This window comes from Callospermophilus lateralis, chromosome 17 (assembly GCF_048772815.1).
Source record: "Callospermophilus lateralis isolate mCalLat2 chromosome 17, mCalLat2.hap1, whole genome shotgun sequence".
Classification (NCBI taxonomy): domain Eukaryota; kingdom Metazoa; phylum Chordata; class Mammalia; order Rodentia; family Sciuridae; genus Callospermophilus; species Callospermophilus lateralis.
In genome coordinates, this window is record NC_135321.1 from 64,837,459 (window position 1) to 64,858,753 (window position 21,295).

General features: G+C 39.7%; 1 protein-coding gene across 5 annotated transcripts in view; it reads left to right on the top strand.

Annotated features, from left to right (window-relative positions):
* Positions 1–21,295, top strand: part of Ptpn2 (protein tyrosine phosphatase non-receptor type 2) — an 81,598-nt gene that overhangs the window by 27,229 nt on the left and 33,074 nt on the right. For all 5 annotated transcript variants that reach the window (XM_076836519.1, XM_076836520.1, XM_076836524.1 and 2 more), the window contains 2 exons: positions 13,295–13,395; positions 18,453–18,551. In XM_076836519.1, coding sequence (XP_076692634.1) covers positions 13,295–13,395; positions 18,453–18,551 — 200 coding nt within the window. The remainder of the gene's footprint in view (positions 1–13,294; positions 13,396–18,452; positions 18,552–21,295) is intronic.

A 21,295-nucleotide genomic window follows, 5' to 3' on the forward strand; every position in this document is an offset into this window, starting at 1 on the left:
CACTTATCACCTAACTTTTACACATATATTCCTAACTGGCTGTTGGATACTTGCAATTGAAGGCTGCAAGGAGACCTCTGTTTAAAATATGCTAGTCAGTGCTAGATTTGGTGGTGTGCGCCTGTAACCCCAGGACTCGAGAGACTGAATCATTAGGATTACAAGTTTGAACTCAGCTTCAGTAACTTAGTGAAATCCTAAGCATTTTAGGAAGACACTGTCTCAAAAAATAAAAAAGGGCTGGGGGTGTGACTTAGTGGTTAACACCTGGGTTAAATCCAAAAACATTGCTTGTCAAGGGCTGAGGTGTAGCTTGGTGGTAGAGAGCTTGCACGGCCTGTGCAAGGCTCTAGGTTCAACCCAGCACTGCAAGAAAAAAAGAAGTGCACATCAGCTTTCCATCCGCTGGTCATTGTACCAGGCTCTGATGCTTGTAGGCTGTTTCAGTGAAGAGGAGGGAGCCTTGTGAGGGCCTAGTATTAGGAAGAGGCATTTCTTGCTCAGAGGAGGTGCTCCTCTGTCCCTCTATCTCTGTCCCTCTATCCCCTGCTGCCCTTCCTGCCAACACTTCTAGTCTTCTGGAAGCAAACCCTCAGTGAGTGCTTTTTCCTTTTTTGCCATGGTTGAAGCCTGGCGCCCTGAGCAAACATTTCATGATCTCTCTTAGGTAAGGGCTGCTTACTCTTGCTTTCCCTGTCACACCAGGATCTCCAGCTCCAGTCCACTGCCCTTTGGTCTGCAAATGAAAAGGATATCCTCAAAGACTCGTGCCATCTGAACACATCTCAGTACTGCTGTGGCATTCACCTTTCCTTACTTCTGGTGTCTTACTGTCTTGCCAGTCACCCTCTTCTCCTCACCAGTACCACCTTCATCCTGGTGACTTCATGTCTCTGTATAAGCACCATAGACTCCCCAGCCTTAGAGTTCCTACGTCTCTGCAACTTTCATGACTTTGACCTTCAGTCATCTTCACCCCTGAATTTTTTCCCCCCGTTTTGGGGGATTGAACTCAAGATCTTACACTAGGGAAGTGCTAGCGAAGTGCTGTATAACTGAGTTGTACCCTATCCCTTTTCATTTTAATGAGATGGTTTCCCTGAGTTGCTCACGCTGACCTTAAACTTGTGATCCTCTGCCTCAGTCTCCTGAGTATCTGGAAAAACAGGGGTATACCACTGTGCCCAGCCTACCCCTGAAATCTTAGACTGTGCTACCTTGAGTGCTACTTTCTGTCATTCCGGTTCTTTCATTCTAGTTCTTTGACTTCACTAGGAGTTTTAGTTCATTTATTGTAGTATATTACTTAACTGCCTTGCTGTTTTTATTTTTTTTTAAAATCTCTTCAGACCTTTAATCAGTCTTTGGTTTTTCCAGCCTTTGGGCCCATATGTGCAGACTATCATCTTTCCTTAAGTTTTCAATTTTAAAAGTCAAGAAACAACTCTTCAACTTATATTCTACCACCAGGAAACTTCCTTCCCTCTGTGCTCATCCGTTGCAGAAATCCCTGGTGAAGAGCCTTCCCTCCTCTCGCCCCAGGCTAGTTCTCTGCCTCAATTCCTTGGTCCTCCTTGTGGACCTTACTCTGTCATTACCACTCTTTTTTGTGTACTTCATTCTCCCCTCTAGTTACTTTTCTCCTTTATTATCTAGACACGCTCCCATCCGTGTTATGTCAACCTTCATCTCACTGCATCCCCTTCATTCCCTACATGGATGCTTGCATGTGTGCACAGACACACATAGGGTCTTCAGAGAACACTCCCTGCTGTTTGTTTCTCTCTCCTTACCACATGTGCTGCCTTTTGCCCATACTTCTATCTTAGCCTCCCCACAGAAACTTCTGCTCTCGAGTGCTGTTAGCTTTCTAGTTTACAGAGGCAGTGAGGGGCTTCTTACTCTACTTTGACCTGTGACATTATTGACCATGCCTTTCTTCCCTCATACCATATTTTCTTGTATTGTCCTCTTCTCTGGCTGTTCACCCATTTTTAGGGCTTCTCTTTCTCAGATTGCCTTGATTTCTTCAGGCTCTCTCTCTCCTGTCTCCTCCTTCTAGCACTTTTATGAATGATCTCATCTTCCATGGCTTCAGCTTCCAGCTCTGCACCTAGGATTCCCAGTCTCATCTACAGTCTGCTTCTCCCAGCTGCAGACACCTTTGTGTGAGTCATCCCTCTCTGCTGAGCATCCTTCCTCCACCTCAAACTCGGTGTGAAGATGCTTGGACACTGAGTCAGCCTTCCTCCCTAACAGCCCATCAGCGCACCCTTTACCTGTTTGTTCTGCCTTGTTCCCGTGATTCAAGTGGTACCACCATTTACACTTTTGCTGAAGCCAGAAACAGACTCCTCTTACAACTGCCACATCTGGTTAGTAACTAAGCAATTATATTGCCATTTCTGTGATGTATTCCAAAGCCGTCCTGTTTTTGTGCATTCTGGCTTGGTTCAGTCCTTCCTGCCCTCTTCCTGCGTTATATAGTAGCCTCTAAATTATTCCTTATCTCCATTCTTTTTCTACTTCAATCCATGCTCAATCGATCTAGTGTAACCTTTACGTAATGCAGTTTGGTTTTTCTACTCCCCTCTCCTATTAGTGTTCTACAGCTTTTAGGAAAACGTTAAAGTTCTGTAGCACTATCACTCTAAACCTTTTGGGGATTAATGCTTTTTATACTTTTGCCACATTTTTTTCTAGCTACTTTCCTATAAATTATTCATTTTAGTAAAACTGAATCGTATGGCATTCTTTTACTGTGACTATTTTTAAACACCTCAGTGCCTTTGAATATGTCTTTCCCTTTTCAAAATTTCCTATCCCTCCTCTCTCTGACTCACTTCAATCAGATTCCTCTTCCTTCAAATATCAGTTCAGCAACCACTTTCCCATGGGTGGTCCTCTCGTCCAAAAGAGTTGGTCATAGAGGTGGCTGTGGTCATTTTATACATGACAGATATTTGACATTTGTTGGAAACCAGCTACATGTCTGATTCTGTTGTGTCTTGGGAGTACGGTGATGAGTATATGTATTTTGTCTCCACTAACTGAAAGTTGAGCAGTTGTGTATAGATAGCAGAGAGACCACCATGTGGTGGAGCTGAGAGGAGGTGCTCACATCTGCCTCAGGAGTTGGGAATAGCTTGCTTCACCCCCCACCTGCCACCCTCACACCCTGGAATGATTTTTAAGAGAATAGATGGTAGCTAGTTTAGAAAGAAAGGGGAGGGCTGAGGTTGTGGTTCAGCATAGAGCACTAGCCTCAGACGTGCAAGGCTCTGGGTTTGATCCTCAGTACCATATAGACATAGATAAATAAGATAAAGATGTTGTGTTCAACTACAACTAAAAATAAATAAATATTTGGGGAAAAAGGGGGGTGGGAAAATAATTAATAATTTTTCATTAAAATTCAGGGTCTCGAATATTTTTTTCTATGCATTACAATATTATTAACTGTATCACACTGTTGTACAACAGATATCTAGAACTTTCCATCTTGCATAACTGAAACTATACCTATTGAGCAGTTACTCCCCATTTTCTTCTTCCAGCTCCTTGCTGTTACTGTGAACTCAGTTATTTTAGATACCAAATACATAAGTGGGGTCATGCAGTATTTATCTTTAGATATCTTCAAGTGATTGGCTTATTTTACTTGGCATAACGTCCTCCACATTTATCCACGTGAGCAGTTGAAGTTTAAAGGAGATTGACAGATTTAGGATTCCAGTTAGTATGGCCGATCATATAATGATACATAGTTTATTGCTGCTCCAAAGAGGATTCTCAGTAAACATACTTTCTTAATGAGTTGCTGGGTGGGGAAGAAAAACTTACAGGCTTCCTGTCTATCTTCCTCTTTTCTTCCAGAGATCTCAGTGAGTGCACTTTGAGTGCAGATAGCTGTATCAGCTCAGAGGTTTGTGCATAACTAATAAAGTAGTCTCGAGATACATTAAGCATACTGAATAGGATTACAGGGAGAAATTGACAATCTGTGGTTATGAACTTGGGGGTGGTGGGTGTGGCAGAGGGGTACTTGGGATTTGACTTCAGACAGATCTTGCTGAGTTGCCCAGGTTGATCTCAAATTCAGTCCTCTTGCCTGAACCTCCTGAGTTGCTGGGACTATAAGTGTATGCCCCTGAACCTGGCTCATGGACTTATTAATAAGACAAAATATTTGTAAAGAAATAGAAGATTTGGACATTATTAAGCTTAATATAATAAGAAAAATATATAGAATCCTATATCCAACAATTTAGAGAACGCATTGTTCTTCTAGGACTTCCTTAAACTCAAGTTATTTAATAATAATCAAAATAAGTATGAATTTAATGTAAATTTTATGGTAACTATTTGCTAACATTTTTCTTATCCCATCTAAAGTTTAAAAATACAGACCAGGTATCAATTTATGCTTCACATTCTCAAAAAGTCATTGGTTTGTTTATTTATTTACTTAATTTTGGTGCTGGGGATTGAACCCAGCAGGGTGGGGAAGTGGCACCACACTTATTTTTTATTTTGAGACAGGGACTGCTAAATTGCTGAGGCTGGCCTAGAACTTGTGATCTTCCTGCCTGAGCCTCCTGAGTCCCTGGGATTACAGACATGCACCACTATGTCTGACTCCAAATCATTGTTGACAACTTCTTTATTTAGGTTTTCTCCTAACTTGTAGGGCTTAACTTGTTGGGTTTTGGTTCTGTCCTCAGTTTTTTTTTTTCCTTTATTTTTAATCTTCAGGTTTAATCAAGCTATTTCTGCTTTTAATAATTTATTTTTATAGACCATTGATGCACTGGGTTGGGTCTAAGGAATGAGAACTAGAGCTCACAGTGAAGAAGGTAGAATTGATTTGCTATGGAAGGAGAAAACATAAACAGCTTGCGTGATAGCTCACAGATACTTGAATTCTCATATGGAAAAAAATTATTTAACCTGTGTTAAGTCCAAAATGTAAAACCAGGGTTCACAAATGAATAACACTGTTGTCCAGTTTCACATGAGCATAGGCAGGATCTCTCCATACTAAGCTATTTAAAGGCTAGGGCATAATGGCTCAGTGGTAGAACATGCATTTGTGAGTCTCTGGGTTGGGTGGGTACTGGGGGGTGGGGGAACTGTTGAAGCATGAAAGTGCAGACTCTGAACCCTTGCACTCATTGTAGGTCTTCGTGCAGAGTATGGGTTTCCTTTCAGAGTCCTCTAGAGAGCTCTCTTATGAATGAGTCATAGAAGGTCGTCAGGTGACTTTGAAACATCACTCTGTGCTTCATTTCTTCCCCTATTAGTACCTGTCCCTCAGGGTCTCAAATCTTTTTTTCTATCTTTAAAACTGAGTTAGGTATCAGTCTTCTGAGAAGACTTCCTTGTGTGCCCTCTAGAAGGTACAGGTTTGATTCTGCTTCTGATTTTATTTACTTTCTAGAGTGGTGGATCTTAATAAGGTTGTTTATCTATCCCTAGGGGACATTTTGGAAGCTATGGGAGGTTTTTTCTTGTGTAATTTAGCTCAAATATTTACATAAAAATTTTAAAAAGTATTTTTTATAAATTACTTTCCATTTATTTTTCTTTCGTATTACAGTTAGGGGATTACCGAACTTAATATTTGTGTGTGATTTCTGTCCCTGAACAGTAGGGTAGTAAGGAGAGTATTAATAAGCTTCCCTTTTTCTCTCCAAGAATAATTGAATCTAAAAGCCTTTGGGGTTGGGTCAACTTGTGAAAGGCACATAAATAAGGGTGGTGGTGTCCTTGAAGGGGGTCCCCTAAGTGATGAGCAGGGAAGAGCTAGCATGAGCCCTGTGATGTTGGGTCAGCATGCTGTAAATGTATGGTTTCCCGTAAATACAGACCAACAGGTGCACATGGAGATGTAAATATGCATGCATTTCCTACCCTGCCACTGAGAAGTCTGGGTAGCAGTAACACCCTTTAGTATTGGGCATGCTTAGCTTTTGATACCCAAATTGCATTTCCTTCTAAGAAGAAATAGGACTCTTTAGTGAAGTGACTGATCCTAGTAGCTAAAGGATAAAGAAGAACCTGGAATGTCTTATAGTGCCATAAAGTAAGAACATGCTCAAAAACTGATGAGGGTTTGTCAGAAGGACACAGAAACCAACCTGAAGCTCAGTGGCTAAGTCTGGGCTGATTTTAGCATTAAAATAAATAACGATTATAACTTATTGAATAAAATAGGAGTTTACGAGTCTATACTGAGATTAAGAAACATGAATAAGTGGAAAATACGGAAAGTTCTAACTTCATATATATAGGATGACAACTAATGTAGAAATGGATGGTAAACTTGGTGGGTGAAAATTTGACGAGGAACAAGATATTTATAAAGTCTTAAAGTATTTCTCTACAAAATATTTAAATACAGGGAGAGGATAGTAATGGTACAAGAGAAATGAACAGGAGAAAAGTCAGAATCTAGACTAGATGAAGACTTCTCAGAAATGATCCATAAAATTCTTTTAAATGAATAAAATGAACTAAATCAAAATTAAAAGCTTTTACTTTGTGAAAGACATTATTAAGAGAATGAAAAGATGAGTATAGACTAGGAGAAAATATTTATAAATCACATATCTGACAAAAAAAACTCTTACCTGAAATTATTTATAGAACTCTTAAAATTCAATAGTAAATAGAAATGACCCAGCCAGAAAATAGGCAATAGCCAGGTGCATTGGTGCACACTTGAAATACCAGATGTGTAGGAAGCGGAGGCAGGGGGATGTTAAGCCAATGTGGGTTGCTTAGTGAGACCCTGTCTCAGAATAAAAGAGCCTTGGAATGTAACATAGTAGTGGAGTGCTTGCCTAGCACATGCCAGGCCTGGGTTCAATCCTTGATATGCCAGAAAAAAAAAAAAGAGAGAGAGAGATGCACAAATGGCAGATAAGCACCTGAGCATATGAAAAATATCATTAGCTGTTAGAAATACAAGTTAAAACCATGGTGGTCAGATATCATTACAACTAAAATAAAGAGGCTACAAAATACCCCAAGAATGTGGAGACCCTAACTAGGTATGGTGGTGCATGCCTGCAGTCCCAGCAGTTTGGGAGACTGAGGCTAGAGGATTGCAACTTCAAGTCCAGCCTTGGCAATTTAAGAAGACACTGTCTCAAAATAAAAATTTCTAAAGAACTGGGGATGTAACTCAGAGGTAAAACACTCCTGGGTTCAACCACCAGTTCCAAAGTAAAAAAAAAAAAAAACAAAAAAACAGAAAGTGGATCTCATCCATGGCTGGTGAGAATTGAAAATGATCTAGCCACTCTGGAAAATAGTTTGTTCCTTTAAAAATTAAGTGATACTCTATGGTCCAGCAGTTGCACTCTGGAACATTAATCCCAGAAAAATGAAAACTTGGTCTATTAAAAAAAAATGTGCTTGTGAATGTTCATAGCGGCTTTATAACCCCAAATTGGAATCAACCCAAATGTCCTTCAGTTGGTAAGTGATTAACAAACTGTGGTGTACTCATGTCACAGAGTACTATTCAGCATTAAAAAGAAATGAACCATTGATGCACACAACAGTTTGGGTGGATCTCAAGCATTTATGCTGTGGGAAAAAATCCAGTCTTGAAAGATTCCTTACTGAGTTTATTTATATAGCATTCTTGAAATAAAATTATAGTGATGAGAATAGATGAATGGGTTAGTAACGGTAGGAAAGAGATGCCTATGAAGGATGGGACACAAGACTTTTGTGGTGATGGAGTAGTTTTGTATCTTGATTTTTGTGGTGGTGGTTACATGAATTACACGTGTGTTAAACCACTCAGAACTGTACTCACAAAATGAGTGCCTGTAAAACGGAAAATTGGAATAAGATCTGCGTTGTACTATGTCTCCATGTTTCTTTACTTGATGGCCTTTTGAACTGGGTCCTGGGCAGCACACTGGGCTGGGAGCAGAACTCCATGGTGAACAAGTGGTGGTGCCTGGTGCTGCTCCCTCCCTACTGGCTAAGAGTTAAACCTCAGCAGGCAGCCACAGCTCATTATGTGGGAGCTGGCTGTGGAGCAGGTATCCTGGAGGGTGGAGCTGAAGTCACACCTGCAGAATAGGGCTCCTCTTCCAGGACCATCAGTGTGCTCAGAGTTAGGGGGAGGATGTGGTTGTTTATATATTAAAATACAGATATCTGATGAAGTAGAATTTTGAAATTCCCGTATAATCTTCAGTTAAAACAGGAATGATCAAGGAGGTTCTGTCAGTGAACATAATCAAGGAGGACTGATCCCGTCTAGCCATTCCATCCTTTTCCCCCTTGTGCCCTGTTTTGTTGTTTTGCAGCAGACTGCCCAACAGAGAACGCAGTGGCAAATGTCATGCCAAAGAGAAGCTAGTCCTTGAGTACAAGTGAGAGTCGTGATTCTTTTGTTTAAAATAAATACTTACATATAGCTCAGGATCTGCAAGCATCTGGACTCAAGGTTAGAGGAGCAGAGCTATCTTGCCACAATAAAGCCATCTCCTTATCCCATAATCATTAGGTGGAATCAGGGTGCCAGTGGTTGAACGTGATCACAATGAGCCTCTTTTCTGGAGCCTTCCCCAGCCCTTTACAGACATAATCTAGCCAGGACAAGGAATCTCTTGAAGGCCTGTAGTCTGTAACAGAGAGTTAGTCTGTAACAGAGAGTTACTCTCTGTGATTCTCTTGACTCCCAACCCATTCTATCTCACAGACAAGAAAACAGACCTGAAGTGACTGGGCTGTTACCACAGGGCTCTGTGTCTCAGGAACTTGGACACCAATAATGTTCTCAAGTCATAGGTTACTCCTTTCTGTGTGACCTGATCGTAATTCTTTCCATTCCCACTGCTTGGTTCAGTGCTTGTCACCCTTGGCTAATCTTAGTGTGTTTCTCTATGAGATTGCCTTCCTCCTTTATCTGGTCGCTCCTGTCTTAAATCAGATGTGCTCATTCCATGCCTTCAGAGAACTTCCTCAGGGTCCTGGTCATTGCTCAGGCCTGTGGTGTGACCCAGGCCTTTCTATCTGTCCTCTGTGTGTTTTTGGGACCTCTCTCTCACCTGCCTAGACCTTCGATCTTCCTGAATTTGCCACTCCTGCCTGGTGTGCCTTTCTCCTTAATTCCGACACCTGCTGTAATTTCCCCACCCGCTCCTTCCCCTGTGTAGCAAAGCCTGATCAGCTGAGGCCACTTCCCAAGGTACAGAGTAGTACAGCACTAGGAGTTACTACTCTCCCCCCACACACACACTTTTAGAAAGCTTGAAACAGATAATGTCTTTATGTCCCTGTTGCCTGGCTCTTAAAATACACTTGCTAATTCAAAATTGTACATGACTGCTGAAGTACCAGTATCAGATACAAAGAGCAGAGCCAGACCATAATGGAGGGCTCATTCAAGCTGGTCTTAAAGGAAGTGGGGTTTGTGTGAGAAATGAGGTGGAAGTCACACCTGAGGGGAAGAACACTATGAAAGCTGATGCAGGAAGAAATTTAGGAGGTGTGGAAAGGGTGGTGAAGGCACCGGCCTGACTGCACAGAGAGGCCGTGTGAGATGGGAAAGGTCAGTCCCTTACCCCTCACAGGCCTGGGTTTGTATCCCCGTTTGTGCTGCTCTCATGTGCCTCAGCTGAAGATGCTGCTTCCTGGGTGCCAGTACCATGGCGTCATACTGTCCATTTCAGAATGTTGTGAGAGTGGAAGGTGGGGACCACTAAGCTGTGCCCTGTAGTATCTGGCGTGTCATAGGCTCGTTATTGCTACCAGAAGTTCTAGTTGATTATATAGTCAGTGAGGAGCCATTTATCAAATAGAATTTTCTTTGCAGAATGAATAGTTGAAATGTTAGAACTCTGTGTGCTGAGATTTGTGGTTCTTCTCCATTAATCTAGTAGTGTCTATGCGTTGGGCTCATTGCTTAATTTATGAAAGAAAACTTACAGTATTTGTTCAGTTGTTTACTTTGGGAGCTGAATAAGATTGATGAGTCTCTGAAATGCCTTGAGTTCTTGGCAGGGAAGTACCACATAAGTGTGGATATCATTACCTGAACACTTGACTTTTCCCTTAGGTTTCAGAGGTAAAAAGTAACTGTTAATTCTGCACTGATAGAATCGGTCTTCTCCTTGCTTTATTTTTAAGTTCATTATTCTTGGTCTTTTGATCTGTGCTGTGATGAATGTGAATCCTCCTTCCTGTTTGACCTGGAAAACTTTCCAAAAGGAGATCCTTTACCATAATGATAAATTAGGTGAAACCTGTGGGGGTTTCTTAAAAGCTTATTATAACAGTGTTGAAAGAGGAAGCTACTCTGTACTGACAGTTCAGGCCACAGCTAGAGCAAGTCATTTCTTGAGAGATGAAACCATTTCTCAGAAAATGTACAGTTGGAGGGGGGGAGTCAAAAGCACTCTTCCTCAGAAGTGGGCTTCATTCATATCTGACCATCATATAAACTAAAGCTCTGTTGGGTTTTGAGCTTCTTCATTAACTCAGTGACAAACCTGATTCAGAGCAGGTAATGCCTTGGAGAAAACTGTCTATGGTGGTGTCGTTAGGTGTTGAGAAGTAAGAGTTCCTGTGGAAGAGTGGTTTTGTTGCTTTTTTCATGCAGTACAGTTGGTGTGTTTTCATTTATCTCCCTTTTTTGGATCCATTAAAAGATAGGGAAGAACAATAATAGAAAGTACTTTTGCCTTAAAAAGTATGGTATGCCAGAGATAAGTTAGTGTTTTTTGGTATTTGGGGCATTTCACATGCTTCATGTGTTGTACTTAACATTTGTAACTGAGCATAGGCCTGCCTGGGTCTGGTGCAAGAAATGGAACCATTTAAAGTACTATTGACTTTGGGACTTATATATAGCCCAAAGATTATAGGACTCTCATTTTTATCATCTCATTTTCAGAGGTTCCTGGGCAGAATAAATTATGGAAGAGGAGAAAATATGTAATTTCTGATTTTATTCCTAATTCAGAAGTCAGAAGTTTAGTTTGGAAAGAATAGTTCACAGATAGTAATAGGGCAGGGAAAGGAGGCATTGAAATCCAGATGGCTGGAGGACCTGTGTCTGCCCTCAAGATGCTTCGCACTGAACCAGTATATTAAGCAAGTCTTGGTTGGTAAAGAGGCAGTTTCCTTCTTTATCTTTGCTGAAGAATATAAAGTCACAGTTTCTCATAAAATAGCTTTAACAATTTCACTTCCTGAAGTGTGTATATTTAGTATCTTTTTATATAGCTATTTTAAGGTGATGTATTTTAATTAATACCAGAAACACTCATGCTTTTTCCTTTTGGAGTCTCTTCTGAATCAAAAGTTTTATGTTTTATTTTGATTAATCTTTTTTAATAGGAGAACTAAAATAAATACTTAGTGGTGTGGGTGTGTGTTTGAGAGTTTAGTTTTAATCAATCCTGAGAAGAAAATATAGTTTCAGCCACAATTTGTAGGCAATTCTAAATAGCTATAGAGTTTTCCCAAGTATTACTTTCGTTTTTTATTGTCACCTGCCAGCAAAATTTTTAAAAAATTATTTTATTTTATTTCCCCCTGAGAGAAGTTCGTGTCCTTTGCTTTTAATGTTAGACAGGAAGCCAGGCCTTGCCTGTGCCTAGGCTCTGCAGAACTCTAGTGGCTTTCCGGTAGCACCCTGTGCCTCCTGGCTCCAAAGAGTGGACCTGTGCTTTTAGCCGGGTTTGTGATTACTTTGTTGATAAAGTTTGGGAGTAACAAATATTATATAGATGTTAAAGATTGGGGGGAAATCACAGTGAATTTGAATACATAGACCCAAGGGAGGGGTGTTCTACTGCCCACACAGCATGCCTTCTACCCAGCTGTGTGAGGTGTAGAAAGGTACCATGTTGGATAACCAGATTCCTCCTGCCCTGGGAAGCTGACCTTCCCGGTTGCAGGTTGGCTAGAAGGTCGTTTTTCATTGTGAAATGGATGAGTAGTAGCCTTGGGGTTTGTGTTCTTTCTGTGATTGCAACATGAGGAAATACATTCCTTTGGCATAGTATCTTAGGACACTTGAATTTTTAGGACTGTGTAGCTTTCTAAAAGAATGCATTATTTTGTTGATATGTCTGTTATCTAGGAGATCTATGGTCTTTTTTTTTTTGTTCTTTGAGTAGCTGATCTTTTTACTATCTTGTACAACATAACAGTTAAAGGGTGATGAAACTGTTAAAAAAAGAGAGAGACTGTACCGTTAAAAAAAAAAAAAAAGAAGTGCTTGCTGACATCATCTTTCCGAGAACACTAGTATATGTGATTTACTATAACAAGATCTTAGTTTTTCCTGTTGGCAAATGACATGTAATATTTACAGAGGTCTTGGGTTCATTCCAGCAGAAACATCTCAGATAAATTGATGTGTGAATCTGAAGCCATCTAACATTTTCTTTCGTATGGAGATGATAGAGACAGGTTTTAGTTTAAATGTGGAGAGAGAGTCAATGTTCAGTGCACACTTCCTTGAGAGGAAATGTAGACTGTAGACTATGCTCCAGGGTCAAATGTGCAATGTGCCTTTAGTCCATACCTTGGTTCTGTGCTTCTGACATTTGTGTTTAGGGCTCTCAGTTCACATTCACCTTGGTGTGGCATGCTTCTTCTCATTTCATGCTTTTCTTCCTTTCTCTAAATGATACAAAGTCAAGTTTTATATTTCAAATATTTAAATTTTAAATCTATGAGATTTTTACTTTTAAAAACTATAAATGTGGGCTGGGGTTGTGGCTCAGTGGCAGAGCACTTACCTAGCATGTGTGAGGCACCGGGTTCGAGTCTCAGCACCACATATAAATAAATAAAAGTCCATTGACAACTAAAAAAATTAAAAAAAAAAAACTAGAAATGTATACAAATGGTTAACAGTCTTAAATAATAAAGCATTTTCAGTGGTCTTCAAAAAATACAGTTAAAGTATTCAAGTTTTTAGCACTCCAGAATCTAAACAAACCTTTACTTCTAGGAAGGTAAGTTCTTTGTTTGTTCTACTGTGTTTCACGCTTCAGTTAATTTTTCAAGTTACAAAGGTTCACATACTACAAACACACACTTTTCTTCTAATGCTGTAGTAGCAAACAAGATGTTTTGTACTTCCTTACAAAAATAGGGAATAATTTAGGACTTGTCTCAACTCTTCTATGGAGCTAATTTATTTTTTCTTTGTTTTATTCTTTATGAATACCTTAGAGCATAAATATTAAGACCAAAAAAGAATCGATGAATTTGAAATGACAGTTATGGTTTATCACTTTGTTTTCAGATGATCACAGTCGTGTTAAACTGCAGAATGCAGAGAATGATTACATCAACGCCAGCTTGGTTGACATGGGAGAGGCACGGAGGAGTTACGTCCTGACACAGGCAAGTCATGTGGCTCGTAGAAAAGCAGAGTTGGAGCTTGTGGCTCTACTTCAGCTTGGCCAAAAGTGTAGCTTGACTTCTTTTGTGAAGTTGTGTTTAATGTTAATATGTCTATGAAAGAAAATTTCTTCGCAGTGGCTTAGACTGACCCGTCCTCTGCAGGCACACTGTCTTCCCTGCCTTCTCGCTGACCCAGGCTTCTGCTGCTGCTTACTGTGGGTTTCTAGTTCTCTTCACCTTACCTGGAAAGCATAGCCAGAGGCTCCTGCAAGCTCTTCTCTTTCGCTCTCACCTTCAGAATGTACTCGTGCCTTGGGTGGTGTTGGCGCTCTCCAGTGCAGAGGCCAGGTGCCCCAGAGTCCAGGCCAGGGTCCCTGCGGGCTCCCCATGGCATTCCGCCCCACAGCTTGAGGCCTGGGCCACACCCATGCACCCATGATTTGTTTGTCCACACCAGCTGCTCTTTATCAAATAATGGAGATTAAATTAACCACCTTATCATTCTCCCAGTTACAGATTTTTAAGTATTCAGAAGATAAGCCATAATATTTCAGAATTTTAAAATCCTAACCTGGATCAGAATGACCTGTCATTTGAAAAACATTTGATGTAGTTTAAAAAAAAAAAGTATTTCAGATTAATATAACTGTGAACTATTAGACTATTTCTAATTCACAGGAAACTAAAATCAGTTTACTTGAGATGAAGGAGCTCCTATAAATCAAAAAGAAATAATCTGTGAGAAAAAAACTGTCAAAGAACATGAAGTCACAGTTCTAAAAACAAAATAGGGTAGCATATCTATGAGAAGGTACTTCATTTGGAAAGTATTTATGGAATGTAAATCTAAACCAGTAATCAGCAACCACTTTTTACCTGTTGGGACAGCAGAGATTTACACAGTGTAAAATACTCAGTGGCTGCACACCCTGATTGAGAAAGACTCCTGAGTAGTACCAACAAGACATGAAGATACAGCTGCATGTGTTGATTACAACTTATTTTCAGAGCATAGGGCTAAATGGGTTAAATAGATTCATCACATACACTCGAATAGAGGTGGATATTTCTGGGTACTGGGAATAAGACATTCATTTGCCACATTCAGCCTTTGTGTAATAGTTGAAGTTTTTCTTATGTACTTTCATGAAGTGGTTTTTTTTTTTTTTTAGTTGGACACAATATCTTTATTTTATTTATTTATTTTTATGTGATGCTGAGGATCAAACCCAGGGTCTCGCACATGCTAGGCAAATGCTCTACCACTGAGCCACAATCCCAGCCCCATGAAGTTTTTAAATAAAGCAGTATTTTAGCTAAAATATTTACTTTAACTGGATGTGGTGGCACACACCTGTAATCCCAGTGACTTAGGAGGCTTAGACAGGATGATCACAATTTCAAAGCCAGCCTCAGCAACTTAGAGAGGCCCTTTCTCAAAATAAAACATAAAAGGGGTTGGGAATGTGGCTCAGTGCCACCCCTGGGTTCAATCCCAGGTACTTTCTACTTAAGACAACAGTAACATGAAAAAAGAGAAAAGAATGGTTACCCATGACCCTAATCACAACCCTTTCTTCCTCTCTACCATTTATTGGTTCTTTCTCAGTCCTTAAAAATGGATCTTTTTTTCAGTTTCTAACTTAGCTTTTTCTCCTCCAAGTTCACTTCAGCTCTTGGGACCATGGTTTTCTTTTTTTTCTTTTCTTTTTTTTTTTTAAAGAGAGAGTGAGGAGAGAGAGAGAGAGAGAGAGAGAGAGAGAGAGAGAATTTTAATATTTATTTTTTTAGTTTTCGGCAGACACAACATCTTTGTTTGTATGTGGTGCTAGGGATCGAACCCGGGCGCTACCGCTTGAGCCACATCCCCAGCCCTGGGACCATGGTTTTCATCCTCTGAAACCCAAGACAGGGTACTCTGTCCCCCAGTATCTGCTGAGATCCTGGTTACAACACCTCATTGTTCATTCATCCAGCAGATTTAGTGAGACCTACTCTGTGGCAGACTTTGTTTGAGTAAAAGAGACTTTAATGAAAACTCTGTCATTATGAACTTTATATTCTAGTAAAGTGAAAATAATTCCAGTTAAAATAATTTTGTAACATTGTTCCTTATTTTACATGCCTTATTTTACAGGACAACTTTCTATGGTAAATACTGTTGTCTTTTTTTTTAAGTTGTTAATGGATCTTTTATTTATTTATTTATTTATATGCGGTACTGAGGATCGAACCCAGTTCCTCACACATGCTAGGCAAGTGCTCTATCACTGAACCACAGCCCCAGCCCAGTCCTTATACTTATAGAGCAGAAATCCAAAGAGACTCAAGAACATTAAGTTTACCAAGGCTGTACAGCACAGTAGGTCCTGCTCTTAGTCATTCTACCCTGCTGCCTTAAGATTGCTGTGCGAGGGGCTGGGGTTGTGACTCAGTGGTAGAGCACTTGCCTAGCAATAAATAAAATAAAGGTCCATTGACAACAAAATATTAAAAAATAAAAAAAGATTGCTGTGCGAGGCCAGGTGCGATAGCGCATGCCTGTAATCCCAGTGGCTTCAGAGGCTGAAGTAGGAGGATCATGAGTTCAAAGCTAGCTTCAACAATTTACTGAGGCCCTGACTCTAAAAAAAAAAAAAAAAAAAAAAAAAAAATGCAGTGTTACCATGGATAAGTGCCTTCCCTCCCCAGGCCTCTTCGTCTGTGCAGTCTATGGTCTGTACAGGATGTGGTGAGACTCTGCAGTGCCTGGCACTGGTAGATGCTCCAGGTGTTACTTGTCAAGTTGTTGCTTCTTGTCAGTTGTAGTAACTGTAGTAATAGTGACCCTTCTGTAAGCATTTGGAAGCCCATTCCACTACCCCATTGGTTAGTTGTAGACTTTGTGACCCCTCAGATAGAGCCCACTCATCTAGAGTGTGATAACTTAGAAGCCTGTCTCCAGCTTTTTCTTCTTTCCTGGATTCCTCCCGGCGTTGTCCAAGCTGTGCTGGATGCGATTGGCTAGATCGCAGATTCTACACGTTCTGTATCTCTTCTTCCTGCAGCCCCGCTGCGGTTTCCTTTCTAGTCGTCTTCTTCCCTCAGACCTGATGGTCTGCCTTTCCCCTTGTGGCCCTTGACGCTAGTCCTCTCTACACACTCCTTCCTGGAAGGCTGAGATTGCACCTCCTTATGCTTTTGCCCTGGTACCCTGCACATTATATGAAACAAAGTACTACTCAGAAAACAATTGACACGGTAGAGAACATCAAATGTTCACTACTTCCACTGTTCTGATTGTTCTTTGTGATTATTAATTGAATCATTTCTCTCTGTTTTATTAGCAGTAGTTTTTTAGAAATCAGCCCCTTGGTATATTAAGTCTACTTTTCAGATTTAAAAAAGTGGTAGTGTTCTGAGTACATGGGAGAGCTGAGAGATAAATTTGTCTCTGCAATTAAAAAAGCTTGGTCTTAATTCAGTCACAACTGTTTCCCTGTTTATTATTTAATCTTCAGAGGCACTAATGGAGTTGGGGTGTATGTGCACACTAAGGGGTGACCTCACTAGTGAATTGCTTTGTGTTTTTCTTCAAACTGGGGGTTTTCTTATTGCTTTTTGTTACCTTTAGGCTGTATGTTTTGTTTTGCTTTAGAAGTAAAGCAACAGATACATACCTTGAGTGAGAAGAGTACCCTTAAACATAAGATCACAGTTTCTTGGGCTGGGTTGTGGCTCAATGGTAGAGCACTCGCCTCGCATGTGTGAGGCACTGGGTTCAATTCTCAGCACCACATAAAAATAAATAAATAAAATAAAGGTATTGTGACCATCTACAATTTAAAAAAAATTTTTTTTAATTATAGTTTCTCATAATTCTTAATAGATTTTTACAGTTAACAATAGAGTTTCCTTACTTAGGCAATAATTATTGAGCATCTGCTACATGCCTAGGAATATTCCTGCTCTAATGATGCTTTCAGCATAGAGCCATTTGAATCCCTTTACTACATGTGGTACTGCAGCTCTGGGCAGCCTTGGCCCCCAGTGTCCTACTTCTACCTCTGTTCCTACCCCTAACTCTCACCACTGTACTACACTACCCTGTGAATCGATTACACATTGAGTTATGTGGAGTACAATAAAATCCATTTATTTGAATGTTTACCCATTTGAAATTAATTAGGCTGTGTTACAGCACAGTGGTGGAGTGTTAACTTGGCCCTGGGATCCATCTCTGCCTTGACAAAAAATCAACAATTTATGATTTGGGCATTGCCTTTTCATCTGTTACTTGTCTTTCCTTTTGCCCTATACCATCATTAAGTAAAAGGGAAAGGTAATTAGAAATACATATGATTTTTCTCCCCCAGTGTCATTATTACAGTATGGACTATTGCTCCTTTTAACTCTCCCAAATACTTTGCCATTGAGGCTGAACATATTGTGCTTTTGTAGATTGATAGTTTCAGAGTGATTTGCATATGTACATGATTTCCACCTTGTAGGGGGGGATTCTTTTGTAATTGACTTGGGCTGATTGGCTAGCCTCTTGCTCTCAGAGGCTGAAGGTAACAGATATTTCCTTTGCCTCCAGCCTTTGCAGCTAGAACCTGAGCAGTCAGATGGTCTCAGTCATGATTTTGTCTCTGGTTCGCATATAGATTATGCTTGAATACTACAGCCACCTTTGTTTAGCTTTGGCAGCAAAAGCCAGGTGATGATCCTGTATCAGGAGCAGTATCTCAACTTGGGTCTCCTGGGGCAGATGATTGTGCTTTAACTCATTAGTCTCCAGCCCTCAACTCTGAAAACCACTTGGTATCCTAAACAAAGTTTTTTTCTGCTTTACTTAGGTAAATGAAAGATTTTGATCATTTGCGCCCCAAATCGTAACTAGCACAGACTGGTTTTTTAATTCAAGTGGATTTAAAGTTTAAATGTATTTACTAGGACCAAGCCCCATTGGCTATACTCATGGCACACCAGAAGTACCCTTGAGGGAGCTTGGCCTGGATGGAGCCTTGTTCTTTTCTGGTCCCCTTTCCTGATCTGCTCTCTCTCTGTCCTTACAGGGTCCACTTCCCAACACATGCTGCCACTTCTGGCTCATGGTTTGGCAGCAGAAGTCCAAAGCAGTTGTCATGCTGAACCGAATTGTGGAGAAAGAATCGGTGAGTGAGTCTTACAATTGAGTATACTGCATATGATCTTTAGCTTATAAAGGTTTTCATGGAGGGTATTCATTAGTTTGGGCTTTAGTTGCTAAAGGCTGGTGGTCATGATGTTTCTGACCAGAAGTAATGTATCCTTTTCCTTCCTCCTTCCTTCCTTCCTTCCTTCCTTCCTTCCTTCCTTCCAGTATTTATTTTTCAGTTGTAGTTGGACACAATACCTTTGTCTTGTTTTGTTTTGTTTTAGTTGAACACAATATCTTTATTTTATTTATTTATGTTTATACAGTGCTGAGGATCAAACCCAGGGCCTCACACTTGCTAGGCAAGCACTCTACCATTGAGCCCCAGCCCCAGCCCTTCCTTTTCCTTTCTTACCTTAAATATTTATAAAATAATTGGTGACCTTTGATCTCTGAGATATAAATATAATGGAACAAATACTGAACTGGTGGTGATAATGGAGCTCTTTGGAATCCCTAGGCTTTGTTAGAATTTTCATGATATTATTAAAATCTTGGAAGTTTTCAAAAAGATTAAAATGATGGTCTTTTGATCTTTATAATTTATAATTGACTTAGGTCATAATGAAAGTGGGCAAATATAAACTTATTGAAATTTCAGATTGCGGTTTAAGCATAGTGCCAGTGAGTGGTAGACTTTAAGGCTTCTGACTTCTGTAGCTTTAGATTACATTCCCATCAGACAAGCAAATTGGGACTTAATATCAACTAAAGACTCTCCCAGTTTTAAGATTTTGTATTGTTCTACTTCTTCAGATACCTGATGCCTACTTTTTCCTAAATTCATAGGTACTGGTTTTCAGTATAGTATGATTTTCATTTGTTTCTACTCTGAAGTGGCACTGACAAACCAGGATTTCCAGTAGTGTCAGCATCACCCTTTATAATGGTCTTTCATGTCTCCAAACTCATTTAGAAATTAAGTGATGGTGACATTGTTTGTTTGAACAGCATTGCAAACTAGATGATTTATAAGTTCCATCCTTTCATTTTGGAGTACAGTTGCTATATTAATAGGATAAGAATACCATCAGAAGTTAGACATCATTTTTATGGTGGGCAAATCAAGTGCTCATGATTCAGGTGCAGTTGTTTGGGGGTAGATTCCTTCATATAATGTGTTGCTTGTCAAGAGACTTACAGTGTCTGATTGTCTTTTTATGACCTTAGCAATCATTGTTGACCAGTGCTTACCTCCTTAATTCATATGGCTTACGAATGGTAATTTTTCTTTCTCTCCTGTTCTGTTTTTGTTGGAATTCTACAAAAAACACTTTCTATTCCAGTGAATTGATCACCTTTTTACAGTATAGAAAAAGCAGTTTTCAGAACAGTTCATTCTCTAGGATCCTCAAAAGAGGACCAGTTGTGAGGAGAGGATGAATTGTTATGTATTTAACATATTTTATTCATCTCACTCCTTTGCACTTACTGGTAATCAGATCATTCCTTCATCGACTAGCAGAAATCTCTTTAGGTTGAACCCTGAGTCATTTTAACACAAAACTAAGGGTCTTTTATAGTTTTCTTGCTCTCTGGAATGATTAGCAGTTTCAGGCTCATTTTAAACTTTTCTATCCTGAATCTGGAGCTAGCCATTTCCCCAAGGAGCTGTGTTACTCTTAAAAGGCAATGCTATTTCAAGAGCACCACAAAAATAAGGATGTTTATTGTTACTGGCTTGCTGGTTGTTTTTAAGGCTTTTTAGTGGACAGAGCTAGGTACAAATAATGTTTGTTAAGATACGATACGTCTGACGAGTTCACACAGATTTCTAGTTCAGATTTGGAACTGCAGAGATTGTCTTAACCCCTTCTATCATAACCTGCTACTTTTTTTTTTTACAGCAAGAATCCTGGTATTCAAAGATATCAGGGATGCCAAATATTTTAGACTCATTTACTTCATACCATATTACACAGAAAATAAGAGTCCCAATAATGACATCAGCCCTACCACCAAAATAATTACTGAAAATAGTTGAGCTTGCTGTGTGTATGTGTGCGCGCTTGAAGGTATTGCAGTACTATGGATTGAATCCAGAGCCTCTTGCCTGCTAGACAGGTTCTCACCCACTGAGCTACATGCCTGTGCCTTTTTAAAATTTTTTGTTTTGAGATAGTGTCTTGGTAAATTGCTGAGACTGGCCTGTAATTTCTGCTTCAACAACCTGAATAACTGGGATTACAGCCATCCCCCATTACACCTGCTTAATTAAACATTTTTAAAATGTTTTCCCATTCTCTTCCAGGTTATTTTTTTTTTTTTTTTAGTTGTACAAACCTACATTGTCAGAGACTGTAATATACTATAGTCTCTCCCTTACATCTCTTTTTAAATCTTAGTTCTCCCCTCACCCTGTGGGGAGATCAGCATCAGAATCCTCCACTGATACCAAAATCTACAATGCTTAAATATAAAATTGTGTGGCATTTGCTTATAAATTGTGCACATTCTTCCTTATACTTTTACTTTTTTTTTTTTTTTTTTTTTTTTCTCATGGTTCTGGGGATTGAACCCAGGACTTTGTGCATGCTAGGCAAGACTCAACCAGCTGAGCTATTTTCCTAGCCCCTTCCTTATACTTTAAATAATCTCTAGAGTACTCGTTAACAATATAATACAATGCTGTGTAAATAGTTAACACTGTTTTTTATTTAGGGAATAAAGATACCCCCCAAAAAAAATCTTTACATATTTAGTACAGTTGTTTTTTTCTTG